At 40.3% G+C, this 18,176-nt stretch overlaps 1 protein-coding gene across 1 annotated transcript; it reads right to left on the minus strand.

Moving 5' to 3' along the window:
- Positions 1-133: 133 nt before the first annotated feature.
- LOC111881361 (protein CASP) lies at positions 134-8,784 on the minus strand. Its single transcript, XM_023877755.3, has 19 exons — positions 8,421-8,784; positions 7,441-7,551; positions 7,088-7,266; positions 6,159-6,308; positions 5,682-5,770; positions 5,051-5,160; positions 4,605-4,699; positions 4,140-4,195; positions 3,565-3,730; positions 3,260-3,352; positions 2,743-2,871; positions 2,532-2,651; positions 2,259-2,324; positions 1,625-1,747; positions 1,331-1,474; positions 1,080-1,181; positions 914-993; positions 512-604; positions 134-448 (listed from the first exon to the last, which is right to left on the minus strand). Exons 1-19 carry the CDS (start codon positions 8,509-8,511, stop codon positions 388-390), a joined length of 2,058 nt encoding a protein of 685 aa, XP_023733523.1. The 5' UTR covers positions 8,512-8,784; the 3' UTR covers positions 134-387.
- Positions 8,785-18,176: the final 9,392 nt, after the last annotated feature.

The raw sequence follows: 18,176 nt of genomic DNA on the forward strand, positions 1-18,176 counted from the left end.
TCCAGATTTTTATTAGTACAATGTTTATTTTCTGAAATAGAACAAAATTAGCTATGATAAAAAAAAAATAGAAGGAAAAAAAACGGCTATTTGAAAGTACAATGCTATTCTTTTTCGAAAAAAGAAAAGGAAGTAGAAAACTATTTGGTTAAGTAGAATAAAAAGTAGTAATAGTGTATGTGATAACAAAAAGGTGAAATGTTTTTAGGCTATAAGAAAAATCCCTATGCACTACCAACCTACTACACAGGAACAAGAGTAATATCAAAATATTCACCAATCTTATGTTGTGAAATCCAAAGTAGACATATTCTCACATAAAACCCCAAGCTTGTAACAAGGGTGGGTAATTTAGTCTAGCCTATGTACATTACAAGGTAAAAATTTCTATATTGCATGAGGAAGATTTACAAATTTGTCATTGCCAGGAAATTCTTCAGGTCCATGGCTGAAAAATGTTCCAAGTTAGTAAAATATAGATAAAAAAAATAGTTATATATTTGTTTATTACCTGAGGTTGCTTAGAGCAGACATCCTGTAGAGACAGCTAAACACTAGAACATGCAACCCGATCGTATAGAAAAATGCAAACGTTCGTGCGTATCTGCAAAATAATTATATATAAGGGTCAGAGAAATATATTTAAATTTTAAACTTGCATATTTCATTATGGAATCGAGAATGCAAAAACAGGGTTTATCACATGTGAATGACAGGGTTTAGTCGCATGTGAATTGCTTAATCACGTGTGATTAATACATATAAAAAAAATACTATCTCGATTTTAACGTTAGTTTATGATAATTAAAAAATTTAAAATATTAGAAATTTTTTGTTGATAAAAATAGCATTCCAAAATGGATGGTGAAACAAGAGTAATAAATAGGGAAGGGAAGGGAAGGGAGGGGGATACTTGTTGCCAAGAAGAAAACGACCACTGGTGAGTGTAATTTTGTCACGTAAACCAAGCTCCTTGTAGCGTTGATCCTTTTCCTGAAAGAAAGAAAGAAAGAAATAAGATGGATAAAATAATAGGAATAGGAATAGGATAGGTAATGAAATGAAAGGAAAATATATACCTTTTTGGAGAATGCTGCAAAAGGGTTTATATCATCTTCGTATATTTTCTTATACTTGGATTCGACATCCGAGCTAAAACCACTTTCAAGATCTTCAGCCGACTGCAGCCAAATGCAAATCACACAATAAATAATCTGGCAGGCTGTGTTTGTTTGTTAGGACTTAGGACTATCTATATGTCGTTTTTTTAGGAGGGACTAGGACTATTTTATATACTGAAACCTTTATTTTAGAATTTAGATGGATGTACCTTCCTTGATGCTCTAGAGACTACTTTCTCTAGATTATAATCCTGTACATATCGCATCTTTCCATACAGTTTCACATTATCTGCTTTCGTCTTCTCCAGTTCACTTGTCACCATCCCTATCCTCTCCTTCAATTGCCTTATTTCCTAGCACAAATAATACTTACACTCAACTAAAGATTTGTTTGCTGAAAGCTGATTGATTTTTATTATAATAAATTAACATATTGAGCTAATCTAACTGGGTAAAAGTATTGTATTCAGTATAAATGAATTTAAGTGTGTATGGACTCATACCTCTTCAGTTTCACGCAAGCGTGCCCGGAAACGATCTCTTTGGTTACATATCACCTTAAGCATTGAATTTTGATCTTGGTCCGAGGAAACATGTTTTTTTTTATCTGCTGCTGCTGCTGCATTCTATCAAAATCAAATAAAATCGTTATCAACTGTTGTGTCAAAATTAACGTTCATATACTTTTATTACTATTAATTAATTAATAACTGCTGCATGCCATTGCCAGCCAAAAAACATGGAAGGAAGAATCAAGACAAGACCGCACTTATTTGCCAAACAAAAACTTTCAACTTATTGGGCTGGCTGGGTCAAATGCTCTTCATTGTTTTTTGAAATTTCAGCATTCTACTTTTTCTTATCCTATTCCTAGCACTTAATTTTGTATTTGGTTGTATGTAATGAGAAGAAATCAAAGTATTTAAATAGTCTTTAACCCTATCCTAAACTTGCAAAAATATACCAGATTACTTTGAATTCTTTTCTTATTAGGACTGATGGACCAAATCAAAGCAGTGGAAATTGGTTTTGCATTTTGATGACATTGCTATAAATAAATAAAATATACTCTGTAAGTTAACAACACTAAAAGCTATTGTAATACGATACGAGTAGACTAGATATGACATGACATACCTCCCCAGACTCTGAAAGATCCCAATCCTCAAAAATATTTCCTTTACGATCTTTGGAACTGTAGCCCTGCAAGTGAAGTGAAGAAGATATTTCCTTTAAGTCTTTTCCTTTTTGTTTCGTCTTCTCCTATTTACATACATAGTAATCCAATCCAACCAAAAAAGCAGTGTCTAGTTCTGGGTTTAGAGTTTATGTTTCATTCATTCACGTCTTTTGAACACACCAAACCAAATCCAAATGAAGTGAATACTACTAAGGATAACAATTTCTAACCTTCAATATATCATCTTCTAACTTTTGGATAAGCTTTTGTTGCTCATTAATCTTTGAAGTAAGTTCTGAAATTTCCCTTTCACATGTTTCCACCATTGAAGTCTTTTCAGAGAGTTGGACCTAAACAAAAATTAATAAATATCATCTCATACATTTGCTTCTTTCTCACAAGAATGAATGTTGGGAATGGTCTGGAATTCTTTTTTTTCACCTTTAACTGTGTCAGTTGATGTTCCATGTTGCGGTTCTTATCAAGAAGCAGAGACTCAAGTTTGCTCATCTCCTCCCCACTGGTAGCAACCTCCCAATCTTCAGCCTCAATTGAGTTATAACCCACTGCCTACACATCCATCAAATATATTTATTATTATTATTATTATATTATTTATATTGTTGACAGGAACAGGATGCATTAAACCAAACCAAACCAGGGAAGATAAAAGTGAACTCCATCACTTGTGATATATATATATATATATATATATATATATATATATATATATATATATATATATATGTAATTTCATACTTATAAATATAGGCCATGTTTGGAAATTTGGCATGCAATAGTCATGGTGGGTGGCAAAGGGTGTGTGCAAAAGATGCGAATGCCAGTTGTATGTTTGTTGTATTTTTGGATGAGTAGGGCATGGCATTTGCGTCTTTTCCACACACAATAAAAAACAAACAGGGAGAGGGGATCTGAAAGATATATATATCTGTCTGACCTGCAGAATTTTAACTTTCTTGCGCAGATCGTCAACTAATTTTTCAGTTGGCCTTTCCTGGAGCTGTTTCTTGATTTCCTGAAGAGCCACTTCCTGTTGATTAGAAAAAAGAAGACAATCATTCCCATTGAGATAAACAATTAAACATAAACCCATGCCATTGGTAATTACTAAATACCAAACTTGCTACTTTTACTATCACATATTACATTAGAATGTAGAGTAGTCAAGCCTTAATAAAAGATTGAAATAAAAATTTGCAACTTTACTTTACAAAATGGATGGTAATGGTAATGGTACCTTACCTTTTCATTGAGCATTGCATTGAGCTTCTTGATTTCGTTGATATGTTGTTGTCGCTCACTAGATAAGCTGCTTTCGATGTTGTGAAGTTCCGTATTTAGTTCAGAAATCATCTTTTCTTTCGCACTTAACGATTTCTCCAGGATGCTATTTGAATCACCATCATCACTACAATCACATACAACACAAACACAACTCATTCCTTCTTCATCAACAAAATATAATTCAAGATGGATGGAAGAGATTACATATTTATTTTAGGCCTTAAATGCAAGAAATAACAATCTGCTTTCATTCATTTCTGTATTACTTACATTTCTTTCTAGTTCCAACTTCTTTTTTCTTACTAAGGCCAATAATATATTCTACTTTGAAAAAAAATCTACCTAATTTTTCATTTTTTTTTCTTTAGCCCTAATATTATACTTTGAAAAATCTATCCTAGGATGCTATCAATGAGAGTAGGTTCATATTTCATGTCATGCATTCATTAGATCACCAAAGATCTTTAAATTAATAACACAAGTGAAATAAACTTCAAGAAACAAACAAAGGACAATAACTAAATGTTCTATACCTTCTCTTAGTATCATTGTCTTCATTTGCTGATTGCAGTTGCGAGCGTAGAACTCCCTGCACGATGTACAAATATCATTCAGATTTGAACAAAATTAACTACTCCCAAGACAATCCATGAAAGTACGTTGATATTTCTTGCATTTGCTTGCTGACTGTAGTTCCCACACCAAAGTTAGTTCCAAGGGTTAATGTTAAACGCAACAAACTTCCATTGATTTGTTTATTCTACTTTCATTTAATCCTATTACAACTTTTTAAAAAATCTACAAAGTAGAACAATATCGTTCAAATACAAACCAATTCTCAATCCTATCTATGATTGGGTTGATTTTTCAAAATAGAATGTCCAAACACATGAACACAACACTATCTATAGCTAATACGAAACAGTTTACAAATAAAATGTTGCATTTAATTTAGCTCATGTGGAGAAAGAAATAGTATATGTATGAGCATGACTCACCTTCTCTCTCTCTAGACTGAGCAGGCGAGTCTGAGCCCTTTCAACTTCATCCATCAATAGATTTACCTCTGTCTGCTTAGCTGCTGTATCTTCCTCTGTAATGCATAAGTATTAAGCACAAGTAATGTTATAGGACAGACAGAAAATATGCTTGTAATTTTTATTCAGGGTTGTTCTAGTGAATCTAAATAATCTGTCATGTCTCTGGTTGACAGGAATGGAATGGAATGGAATGGAATGAATTCAATAGCTAATTTTGTTTATTTCAATATATAACGATGGTATTTTAGTCATTTAATAAAAAAGAAACAACAGAATTGAATTGAATAGAATTTGAAGAATGGTTCATCCCGTTCCATCAGGCAAAACAAAACTTTATTTTTCATTCCATTACTTCCTTGATTTTATCAAGCCAAAGACTACCTATATAAAAATGAAAATGTGACCTGATTGGGCACGGTACTCGAACAATTTGCTTTGTGCAATTTCATGCAACTTTTGCATATTAGAAACACTATCCTGAGCATGTCGAAGCTGATCCTGCAAAAGTTGCTCCCTGCATCACAACAGAATTTGGATTTTTAATTACAAAAAAATGTTGCCATACTTAATATGTTACTATAATAACATACCAAAGACCACTTCATCGTGATTAAATTAGCAGATTCTGACGGAACCTGATGGAACTGAAATTCCAGATTACATTCCATCACCGGATGGATGGATTGGAATTCAATTCTTCAGATTCCATCATTCATCAAATTCACCATTCCTTCCAGTTTTAAAAGGAATACAATTCCATTCATTCCCTTACTTTCAAACACCAAACTACCCCCCACATTATCATTATGTACACACACACAAAACAAAAACAGATTTAATTATAAAGTAAAAAATTTAACTATCCAATTTATATATAATAAAATTAAAATATAAAAACATATTATGAACAAAATTAATGTCCTTCCATTTTGTGCCAACCAAACACATGACATATTACAGTTTCTTCATAGCCCAACTCTTACCAAAGACATTACAAAAACCAAACGCCCCCTTAAAGATAAAAAAAAAAAATACCTTTCTTTTAGAACCTCCAGCGTTTTCTGATTTTCTTCTGCTAAACTGCGTTGCTTCATCTCCACAATCTCTTTTACTTTTTCCTCCATCTAAGGACATATAAAAGTTAGGAAGCAAATTCAGCCTAACAACATTTTCAACTTCCTTAAATCTTGTAAAATTCTTGCAACTATTTGGATGAAACAACTGGAATGGAGTTACATTCATGATGGTTCCCTTTCTTTATTTGTTCATCTATCTATTAAATAGATAGAATCTGTATACAATTTTTTTTATTTTTTATTTTTTTTTGAAAGAGTAGAAAGAATCAGTATAGGATTAGTTTGTGTAAAAGACAAGGTAGTAGTTAAAATTTGATTACACCGTTTTTGTATCGAAATTGCAGATAGTGGATTTGAATAGAAAATATGAGATATCAAAATCTAGTATTTGAAACGTAAAATGCAATGCAGTAGAAAAGCATAGATAGTCGGTAACCTGTTGCTCTAACTGGCGGGTCCGCTCCTCTAGTCGTCTTATTGTTGCTTGTTGGTTTTTGAGGTGAGTAGCTTCCGTTCTGAATTCCTCAAGTTCAACCTTCATCTTCCTGTTCTCTGACTCAACCTCCAATATTTTTAAATCTTTTTCCTGCATAAAAACTTACAATTAACCAGGAAACACCAACAATATTGCTCCATTTTATTTAACTCCAACACTGAATCCTTGTTCTCTCTTCTTTCATAAGACTAGCTTCTTACCCCTAGTTCTATTTATAACATAGTAATATCAACATTGATAATACCACGGTTCAAGTTCCACAAAAACGCAACCTAATTTCTCTAAAAAGTTCACACTTAAGGTTAATAATGATGTTTGAGGAATTTATCCATACAATCATTCTTCTATTCACTTCTTTTCATTTATCCAACCATCACTTAATGGAAACATGGCCTAAAACAAAGCCTTGATTCATATTTACCTACTAAAAGCTCCCTTCCTTTCCTGTATCACTAATCAATGCCGCATACAACAGACTAGTCACCCTTTAACACTTCTTCCTAAGTATATCCCGTCACATAAACATTATCCTCCCTACAGTCTGATGCAAACTTCAGTTATCCTGCTTTTCTATCTTTTTCTCTACATTTCTAAAGGACCAACTATTGTAGGTGTCTAGATATCTGCCTTTTCCCATTAGAGCTATGACAAATTTAATGTGAACATGCAGTTTAAAGGATGAAAGCACTAAAATCTCCCAAGTGCTTATTGTCTACGCACACCCATATATATATATATATATATAAAAGTGACTCTTAAGAAAGAAAAGAGTATTCAGAAGACCAGACGAGGTTTTTTTATTATTCATAACTATCGCATGTTTTAACAATTCTAAAAAGCTATTTGTTATAAAAGGTGATTGTACTTACAGCAACTGAAGCAACAACAGGATAAGGATCTGGAGCCTCATAAAGTTTCTGGTATATATTAAGGAAAGCATTTTCTCCAAATTTCGCCCTCTTAGTAAGATTGTCAACCTCCTCTTGGTATCCCCTGAGTAAAGAAGTGAACAAGTTGGACTTTTCTTCAGCTGGCGCTTTCTTGAAATCTATCACCAAGTAACACATACATGAACATGCAGCCTTGCTACTGTACTAACAGAGTCAGATAGATTCTATACTTGTTTACAATCCAAATAGATGCATTCACAAAGCTGTTATTAGAATTATGCAATAATGGGTAACTGATTCTGCACCATTCTTGTTATAGGCATGTTAAGTACCTCGGGTGCTCTCTGCGAGCTTCCTGCGGTTCTTCTGGCTGTTTTCCTGATTTTCAGCAATTCTAAGTCCTTGTTCATCTAATGTACTCCTTTCCTTCTCCAAATCAAATTCTGTATATATATATTAGAATTTGAAACAATTAGAATTAGTTCCTAAATATAAGTAAATTTCCTCCAACTGAACAAGAAAAATTTCATCATTGCCGCAATGATTTTCCACTAGAAAATAATAATTACAAGATACCAAGCTCATCATATTTGAAGCTATTTATAGTAAATCAAAACTCAAAGTAACTAACAACAACAGAAAAGACTGAAAGACATCAGTACTATAAACAGATGAGAGTGAGATCAATGTAGCAAGGGCCTCCCCTTTCGGTTCAAGTCTCACTCATTTGCCTCAAAAATTATAATAAAGAAAATATAACAGAACAAACAAGGACGAAAGAGGCACCAATCACATCATTTCATGCAACAATGTGTGGGGAATTACTAGCAGTGTCTTATTGCCTTTGCAATGCTTATGCTCTGAACACCGGAGACTCCAACAAAACCCAGATCCATAATCAAGAAAATTATCAATGGAGAAAAAAATCTAACTTTTTTTGTAGAGCTCTTACTTAATGCTATACAATAAAATTATCCAATAAGATAACGTTGAATAGCTTTTCAGAACTTCATCCTGTTCAGAAGAACTATTCTCGAGAAGGGAGAAGAGGATCATAAGAGTCGTTGCCAGTAACCCAAATGCACCTTAGCAAGCATAAATTCTATTCATTGAAGGGTAAATACTAATATTAGCTACTTGTTTTTTAATGATCAAGCCATTCATCCAGTGCTTGTAAGAAAGTACATCTAGTAATCAACATTTACGTACCAAGAACTTCATTGAAACGTAAAGGATTAAAAATCACGATCTGTAAATTTTACAGAAGAAAAAATAAATGAAACTCAATTGAGAGAAATGGAACATAGTAAACCTCTCCAGAAATTAGCAACAGACGGAATCGGTGCGGAAGTTGACGAAGGCTTTGATTTATCTCTTTCTAATCCGCTTTGAGATGCCTCCATTGATTAGTAGTATTGCTCGATCTAGAAAACAATGATAATAGGGTTTATCCTATACCCAATCTCCTTATGCAAATCTCAAAATCTCTAACCCACTTCAATCAATTTTATTTCAGACGAGAAGCATCCTCGCAGTCTGCAATTGATCTCCAGAGCGTAAAACTATTTAGATCAAGTCCGGTTTTTGGTAGATCTCGATAGTGTGTGTTTGCTTCAAAACTGGATGCGTATGGTTAGCATCTTTGACGTTGTGAACACATTTTATGCCCTTTCTCTTAAAACTCCTCTAACCTTTTCCATTTATTAAAGGGAAATCTTCTTTAAATTTTTACTTGTAAAGTCTCAAAAAAAATTATTTATGAAAAAATAATTAAATATTTTTTTATATTTTTTTTTCTTCTATCATCTTTCTATATATTTAAGATTATGACATTTGTTATATTTAATATTTAATAAAAATAATAATTATGCTTCTCATGTCATCTAAAAATGATAGAAGAATGGGTAAGAAGAATAAGTATGTTACTATTTAATGTTTCTTAGAAAAAAATATGAATTATTGGTAAAAATAACGAGTTGACCTTTTTTTCTTGGTTATCGGTTTCATTCTTGACTTGGATGCATTTAAGTCTCATTAGTTACCTTAAATTCCGAATAAGTCTCAAAATAAAATTTGCTTACAAAAAAGCATGAATTATCGGTAAAAGTGATGATTTGACAATTTCTCCCTAAACACATTTTATCGGTTTTATTGTTGACCTGGATATCTAATCATTAAATGAACTGGTGAGATGGATATGACATGTTATATAATTCTACATTTACCATAAAACTTAATATTCATCTCATCAACTCATTTAATGAATAGGCGTCCAGGTTAGCAATGAAACCAATAAAAAGGGCGGGAATGAGCTAAAGAGATGGATATGGTAGGTTACATAAAATATAGTGAGACAATTTGAAATTTATTATAAACTTCAAGAATAATGAAGTTGTTGCTAGTTTATGTAATTATTATAGTCTTCGTTGGATGCATTTCATATTCAAAAAAATATACAATGTGACACAATATCAGATTTTACGGTACACGTAGCATTATATAATCTAATGTAACGTCCCAAAATTATAAAGATGTTTTCATTTTTAAAATAGATTAACCAAGTAAAACATTTTACATAAATTCGATAAGTGTCATTCATTCATTTGAATCATAAAGAGTGTAGAGTTGGATTGCAAAACAACAAAAACAATTATCTTTGATGCGTGTGTAGAGTCTCGCCGATTTCTTCTTATGAACGACCTGCAAAACATTTTATCTACAACTATAAGCATAAAGCATAATGAGTTCCCCAGTATGCTACATATTTCACCATACATATAATGCATCCACATAAGCAAAGTCCTCAGTCCTAGCATCGAACAATCAAACCTCATATCCATATACATATATCATACATAATGGGCCCAGCCTAACCATACATAACGGGCCATCTCGACCATAAATAACAACCTAGCCCAACCATACATAGCGTCCCAGCCTAACCATAAATAATAGGCCCAGCCCAACCATACATAACGGGCCCAGCCCACACTCCATTTTCAGGGGCTACATCTTGGTCTTCCGTATAATTGTTAAGGGTCAAATCGTGGTCTTTCACGCATTACATAAAGTCATATGAAGTGAGAGATCAGATAGACAGTCGAACAGATGATCCACCCAAAAGCGAACAATCAGACAAAAACATTGCAATAAGGTATTAGACCAAGAGTTCTCAGGCTATCCAACTTAAACTACATAGAACCAATTCTATCATTACCATATAATCATGTAACATAAACACACAACATATACTAGATCCTTTGTTAGTCAACCATACATAATTCCGATAACTTGCATTCCTCAGTTACTCTACTAAACATAAATCCTAACAGTATTATACAATCACCAAGCAAGACCCTACCAGTCTAGCATACTGTAACGACCGAAAAATACAACCAATTTTAAATTTTTCAAAAACATCTCGATTCCATTAATTCTTTACAAAAAGGGTTTTCAATACAAAACATTTAACGTGTTCCCAGAATCACAACACTACAAAATCATGAGGAGCGGTACGATCACGCCTTCGCCTTGCCACGATCTCCTGAAGAACCTGAAAAACATGAAACCACAACTATAAGCCCGAAAGCTTAGTGAGATATCCCCAAAATACCAACCACAAATACCATACACGCATAACATGCCATAACATATCCGATCACAGAACAGCCATGCACTTCGGGTCTAATGTGTGACTGGTCCGCCGCACCGGCCTACAGTCCACCTGGTCCACCCTCTAAGTCTATCCACATACATCGAGTCTGCAGTGTGATTGGTCCGCCCGCTCCCGGGCCTTCAATCCACCTGTTCCACTCTCTGAGTCTACAGTATGACTGGTCTGCCCGCATCGGGCCTTCAGTCTATCTGGTCCACTCTCCGAGCCTTCGACACGTCTTGTCCGCCCTTTCGGGGCCTACAGCCTATCCGGACCGCTCGCTGGGCCTTCGGGACAACCGGTCCGCCCTGGGTGTCTTGGCCTACAGCACGCAGCAGGACCCGCCTCAACCCAACCCCAGTCCAAACAACCATGTGCACATATACATACAATCATATAGCAATTCACAGTCAACAAGCATATCAAACAGATCACATAGCATATCATCATCCTAATCAGGTTTACCGACCTAACAGGTCACTAGCATAGCATCTCCCTATCTCTCAGGGTACCGATCTCAAACATGTCTCTAACATATACCATCCTAGCTCTCAGGATGCAACATATCATAGCAACAACATAACAATAACTACCTGGATCTCACTCCGGTAAGGGCCGGCCTTGGTGCCTTAGACCCTGTTGATATAGTGAGGATAACTCACCTCGAAACTGCCGACTGAACAAATAACCAGAACTGCTCCGATCACTGATACGATCTCTACCACTGGACAACCGCCAATGCACTGAACTCAAAACAACAATCAACAATTACCAAAATGCCCCTGGAAACCACTGGTCAACCCTTGGTCAAAGACAAGGTCAAAGTCAACCCCTGACTGACCCTACTCGCCGAGTTCCCATAATCAGAACTTCACTCAATCCGCGTCCTAACTCGCCGAGTCACCCCGAGACTCGTCGAGTTCAACAACTCTGAGTCCACTCGCATACAACTCACCGAGTCATCCCTTGACTCGCCGATTCACGACTCGACCAGAAAATATTGGGACTCTTCGACAAGACTCGCCGAGCCCAAGAACAGACTCGCCGAGTCTAAGGCTATCTTCAACCTACTCGCCGAGTTGTTCATACAACTCGCCGAGTTCCAGGCCATCTTCATCCAACTCGCCGAGTTGTTCTTCCAACTCGTCGAGTTCCAGCTCATATTCAAGCAACTCGTCGAGTACACCCATGTGACTCGCCGAGTACCACCGGTCTGAATCCAATCAGAAGCATTCCAGGCCATGCAATTGCTCCAAAACATAGATCTAGCCTCCTACAACTCATCCATCACGTAAAGTGGCAGACTTTACGTGAATCTAAAGAGATCTATGCATTTTGCACATTAGGGCTAAGGTTTGGGACAAGATAGCTTCATCCAACACTCAACACAGGGACTTTCATGCATCCTAACTCTTCTCCATACCAGATCTGAGGTAGCAACCTCAGATCTAGCCTCTAAACTCCAATACATCCAAAGGATATGATCTCAACACCCCCAAAATGAAGAATCTAGACAATAGCAGCTCAAACAATGGAAAGATACCTCAAAAGGAAGCTCCAGGAGAAGATTATCCCGAATCCTTGCAAAGCCCTTTGATACAATCCTCTTCTTCTTTGGAATCTCTTCAACAACCACCTCTTCAAGCTCCAATTTGCTCAACAATGGTGCTTCTCCATGATTTTAGGGTTTCTGGAACTTAAGGGGGAACAAAGAGGCTAGGAGGAAAACATAATGATCTTTATATAGGGCTCAACCCCGAGAAGTAGGGTTTTCTCCACTCAGCGCCTACTCGCCGAGTCCATCATGCTGACTCGCCGAGTCGGCTACTTAACACGCGACCCAGTCGCGACTCTACTCGCCGAGTCCACCAATGGACTCGCCGAGTCACTCATTCCCAAATACTCTTTTAGCCCTTCCACTCTACTATTGATATTTTGGGATGTTACAATTCTCCCCCACTTAAATTAGGCTTCGCCCTCGAAGCCTACAGCAATTCAAACCCAATGATACTCCCCCAACGTGCCGCCTGGCCTTAACCGCGCCAAGTCCCTCAAGGCATACCCATCGAAACTCAGACACACTTTCCCTTTCCTTACGGTGTCCTAACCACCGTCTCGAGCCGAGTACCGGCTGTACCCTCTGATAATCACCCTCAACAACCGAGAATTACCCAAGACGCATCACTGACCCAAATCTCCACATTCACTCGACCCATAAGGGCTTAGAAGCCATAAACCATCGGATTCCCGATCCGAATCCCACTCTATCCATTCGGCGACGACGGAAAGACCCATTTTCAATCTCAGAGCAACTCCCATGAGTTCTCCTCTTGCATTCACATACACATGCTGAACTTCTCCAGCACCCTCAGGTTGGGAAAAACCTGATACACTGATGATATCCTCCAACATCCCCCAGGATGAACCGCTAATACATATCCAATACCCTGATCAGAATCACACTGAGATCCCAAGGCTCTCTCCCTGCATCCCTTCCGAGCCTCTTGGCTCTACATCTGCGGAATTCCTCCGCAACCTCAGCAGACATCCCAAACCGGACGAGCTTCTATCCCACTGCCGCAAACACGCTGCTCAAAACCATACTCGAATTACTCAAATCATAACCCTGCTCTGCCGCTCTCACTTCCGTGAACTTGCACTCCCTCCCGGAGTTACACACCTCTCTCTCTTCCTTTTCCAAGGAATCCACTTGGCCATATAGCCATTCCAACAAGTGCTACGGTGCTTGCTCAACGCCATACCACCCTTTTTAGCGTATCCGCTAACCATCCAACACACATACTCTGACTCTCGTCGCAGGGACTCTCAAGCCCCTGCACTATCTCCATTAGTCAAGATCACTTCCCGGGGCCAGACCTTCTAATGCAATCATGTCGCAATATTGAAACATCCCAAATTTAAAACCAAAAATTTCTTTTTAATAAAACATTACTTTAACCAAAGACATCATTCCAAAACATAATCTGAGTATAGGTTTTCAAAACATATGTTTATTATCAGAGTAAACATTCCCAGGTTGACTAATCTATGGTGTGTGCCATGCGATCACCCCGAGCTCCTCCCTCCGCTACCGGAAGTACCTGAAAACAAAACTGGAAACCGTAAGCACGAAGCTTAGTGAGTTCCCCACCTTACCACATACCATGCAAAACCACATACTGCACATACCGGGCCACGCCCGCTATCCTGGGCCTCGCCCTCTACTTCGGGCCTCGCCCGATACAACGGCCTCGCCGCTCCAGGCCCCGCCTGGCTTCGAGCCTCGCTCGGATACAGATCTGTTTCACTTAGGCCTCGCCTGTCACAGGGCCTCGCCCTCTAACATATAATAGCACATAAACACATCACATAACATTACATAAACTAAACATATACTAACAACTCTTGCTCTAAGGCCTCGCCTATCTCAGGGCCCCGCCCGAGTTCTGCTACTGTTGAGTCATGGAACCTCGTCCATACTCCTGCTGATAGTGAGGTTCGGGCCCAGCCCATCCTCACTCCTTTCCTAACTTGGGCCTCGCCCCTGCTCTGCTGCTACTGAGATGTGGAACACCATCCACACTCCGCTATTGGTGAGACACGGGACCTCGCCCTCTCTCACCTCCCTACTAGGCACATACAAGTATCACACAGACAACAAGTATAGACTATCACATAAACCGCTCCTTGGGCAACCGCCCTCTGTCATTGGACCTCGTCCAAAAATCATACTAGCATACTGTGCCTAGGGCTAACCCCCGGGTCTTCTACTCACAACTACATGGGCCGGCATTGTGGCCGTAGACCCATTCATACAAAGGGAAACTCACCTGATATTGCTGAACTGCTGCTGCTAACCCCTTTGACCGCTGCCTGACCGCTAACTCTGAACTGCTGCTCTGCTAGCTCCCCGAGCTACCAATATCAACATAACACTTAGTCTAACTGACCTCCAAAAGTCAACCAAGTCAACTCTGGTCAAAGTCAACGTCCTGGTCAAAGTCAACCTTCCAGGTCAACCCTACTCGTCGAGTCACCCTACTGACTCGCCGAGTTCATAATTCCAGAGTCCTTCCACTCGCGACTCTACTCGCCGAGTCAGCCCCTGACTCGCCGAGTCTACTGATTCCCGATTCCTGTCCTGACCAACTCACTGAGTCCTGGCTCGACTCGCTGACTCGAGTCTTAACTCGAAGGGTTTGGGACCACTCGACCTGACTCGCCGAGTCTAAGAACAGACTCGCCGAGCACACGACAAACTTCATCCAACTCGACGAGTTGTTCATCCAACTCGCCGAGTTCATGCCCATCTTCATCCGACTCGACGAGCTGTTCATCCCACTCGTCGAGTTCCTCCTCATCTTCAAGCTACTCGCCGAGTCCACTCGAAGGACTCGTCGAGTCCACTAAGATCCACTTACATGCAGAGGACTTCCGAGTCATGCATGAGCTCCAAACTATAGATCTACCCTCCCCAAGCCTATTTCCCACGTAAAGTTGCAAACTTTACGTGTAGAGGGTGAGATCTAGGCAAAATACACCCATAGCTAGGGTTTAGGACCAAGAGACTCCAATTTCCACCCAATGGCTGATACTTTATGGGATTACATACCAAAATAAACATGGATCTGAGGTAGCAACCTCAGATCTGGACCTCAAGCTCAAGATTGGTCTTTAACATGGCTTAAAAGCCCCAAAACTCATAACCAAGGGAAAATCTGGAGGAGAGAAACGAATTGATACCTTCTAATGCCCTGAAATGCTTCCCAAACTTCAGATCCCAAGCCACTCCCTGATGCTTCAAGGATTCCCACTCCTTCTTCTTCCTCAAACCCACTCAAAAATGGCTAAAAGCTTGAATGGACACAATGGGGGCTTAAGGTGCGGCGTTCTGGGTGCAAGAGGCTGTAAAGGAGCCCTAGGAAGAAGATTAAGATGCTTAAATAGGCTCCAAGCCCCGGATTTAGGGTTTTCCTCGCACAGACCAGACTCGCCGAGTCCACTTAGCCGACTCGTCGAGTTGGTCACTTTCTTATCGACCCGGATCCCGCTCCGACTCGCCGAGTCCTTCCTTCGACTCGTCGAGTCCCTCTTAAATTTAGGGTGTTACAACTCTCCCCCACTTAAACTGAACTTCGTCCTCGAAGTTTACCATGGCCCACCGCCTGCGATCTGCCTCCTATACCCAACACCAGCCGCCTACCTGCGCTGGCCTTCCACCGAATACTGCACTGAACCCACAGGGGTTCTCCACTTCTTTCCTTGTGCAAATCCCTTGCCTTCCCAAGGCAAAGTCTCATTTCCGACTTTTCCTTTGACACTGTGAAGGTCCTAACCTTCACTAACTCCCTCATCTCCCTGCTATTTCCAAGACGGGTCATCACCGTCAGCACTCACTGACACTCCTTCCTGCCAACACTTGGTGTCGAGCACCCCTCGACTCAACTAACTGAAGTCCACCATACGCTGCATACTCACACTGCCACCGACTGGCAATTCAATTATTCCCCGACTGACTTCCTGATAAACCGGGACCGCCCTGGTCCCTACCAACCTATCAATGACTGGATTACCGGTTCCCACCGGTAGCTAGTCCCACACCATCACTGGTCGCTCTCAGCGACTTCCAAGGATACCTCGACCATCTATAACTGCTCAATCAGTCCTGCCATCCAGGCACTACAAACTCGGGATCCCCCGATCCCCTAACTTGACACTAAGGTCCCGACCAGGTCCCACCTGCGCTGCTAAACTCACGGGCCTCGCCCTCGGGTCTCACCCAACCATACTACTGAGCAACCCTGCTCCCAGGTCTCACCTGCACCGCTAATCTCATACGGGCCTCGCCCACGGGTCTCACCCAACTATATCCTGGAGCGGCCTCTCCCAAGGTCTCACCTCTCTAGAGCTATACAGGCAACTCCCTACTACTCTCGTCCACTACCCATTCCTGATCCCTACCTGATCACTAGGAGATAAGGGCCTCGCCCCGACTCCTGCTAACGAAACTACTAAGGAATGCTACGGCTTACCCGTAGTCTTACATCCCTACCACTGACTGCTAATACGAAGGCACCCACGTGCCATCGACTTCTCAAGATCCTTATTCCGACTCCCGCGAGTCCTTCAGGCGATCCACAATCTGAATTCTCAATCATAACCAACCATACCATCCCACGCGCTAGCTGATATGGAGTTTCTCAAACTCCCAACCCTGGAATCCTCAATCCATCAAACGTTGAACTACTTCTCTTCCCTCTCGGAGGTCACGTACTCATTCTGGGTCTGCGTGCTCTTCACCGGGCACACCCGGAGGATTCTCCCCCACTTCAATCCTGCTTATCCCTTGCTGCTCATCACTCAAAGAAATCCCGATCCTTGCTACCATTCCATAACCCATCCACTGAGGAACCCAAGCCCGCCATAGCTAGGGCTTTAGCCAATCCATCACAATCACTGCACCACTCCGAACTAACGAAACGAACCAAATCCCTCCCAAGCATGCTACAGATACTGCATCCTTCGAAACCTTCTTCAATAGAGTACATCCCCCTAACTACCATACAAATATCCAAGGTATGCAGATGGCATACAACTCGACCACAATCAACCAATCAAAATAAAATACTCATACCGAGAATGATGCAGAACCATAACAATGAAATCATGCACAAAATAAAAGAACTGAGAATGGAAATTGCATACCTGCAACATCCGGCGATGCTCGCGTCTCCAAAGTCGTCATCTGGAAAGCCCTGCTCCCTGCTGCAGGTGCCTCTACCCGGCCCTGGCGGCCATCCGTGATCCTCAAGGTCGCAGGGGCGGGCGCCATCACCCGTCCTGCTGAAGACAAACTGGGGCACTGGGCCTTCTTGTGGCCCCGCTGGTTGCAATGAAAACATATCATGTCTGATCCCTGCGCGGCGGTAACAGTACAATCCCTGCTAAAATGACCAGTCCGACCGCACCTGAAGCAGCCAGACTCACCACCGCTACCACTCCTGCACGCACCCCCGTGCGCCCTGCCACACTTTCCGCACCGACTGCGGTCCTGATGATCCCTCGATCTCGAATCCGATCCCTTGGGCCTTTTGCCCGAACCTGCTGATACCTGAACCTCATCCGGCTTCCTCTTCCGGATCTGCTCCAAATCAATTTCCCTTTCCCTAGCCCGAGAAATCATATCTTCCAGCGTCTTACAGCTGGACCTGCTTACGAACTCCCTGATGTCGTCCCTCAACATCTCATGGTACCGAGCCTTCTTCATCTCCTCATCCGCTACATACTGCGGTACAAGAAGAGCCCTCTCCCTGAACTTGGCGGTGATCTCCGCCACAGTCTCAGTAGTCTGCATCAAATCCTGAAACTCTCGTGCCAGCTGCTGCACCTCAATAATCGGCGAAAACTCCGCCC

Source organism: Lactuca sativa, chromosome 8, assembly GCF_002870075.4.
Source record: "Lactuca sativa cultivar Salinas chromosome 8, Lsat_Salinas_v11, whole genome shotgun sequence".
In the NCBI taxonomy this organism is placed as follows: domain Eukaryota; kingdom Viridiplantae; phylum Streptophyta; class Magnoliopsida; order Asterales; family Asteraceae; genus Lactuca; species Lactuca sativa.

What these genes read in the sequence shown, in the direction of transcription:
- LOC111881361 (XM_023877755.3), bottom strand. Translation starts at nt 8,511, where the DNA reads ATGGAGGCATCTCAAAGCGGATTAGAAAGAGATAAATCAAAGCCTTCG. An exon ending in ATGCAATGCTCAATGAAAAG is followed by an intron (nt 3,353 to 3,564) that starts GTAAGGTACCAT and finishes TCTAATCAACAG; the next exon opens with GAAGTGGCTCTTCAGGAAAT. An exon ending in GCTTGCGTGAAACTGAAGAG is followed by an intron (nt 1,475 to 1,624) that starts GTATGAGTCCAT and finishes TATTTGTGCTAG; the next exon opens with GAAATAAGGCAATTGAAGGA.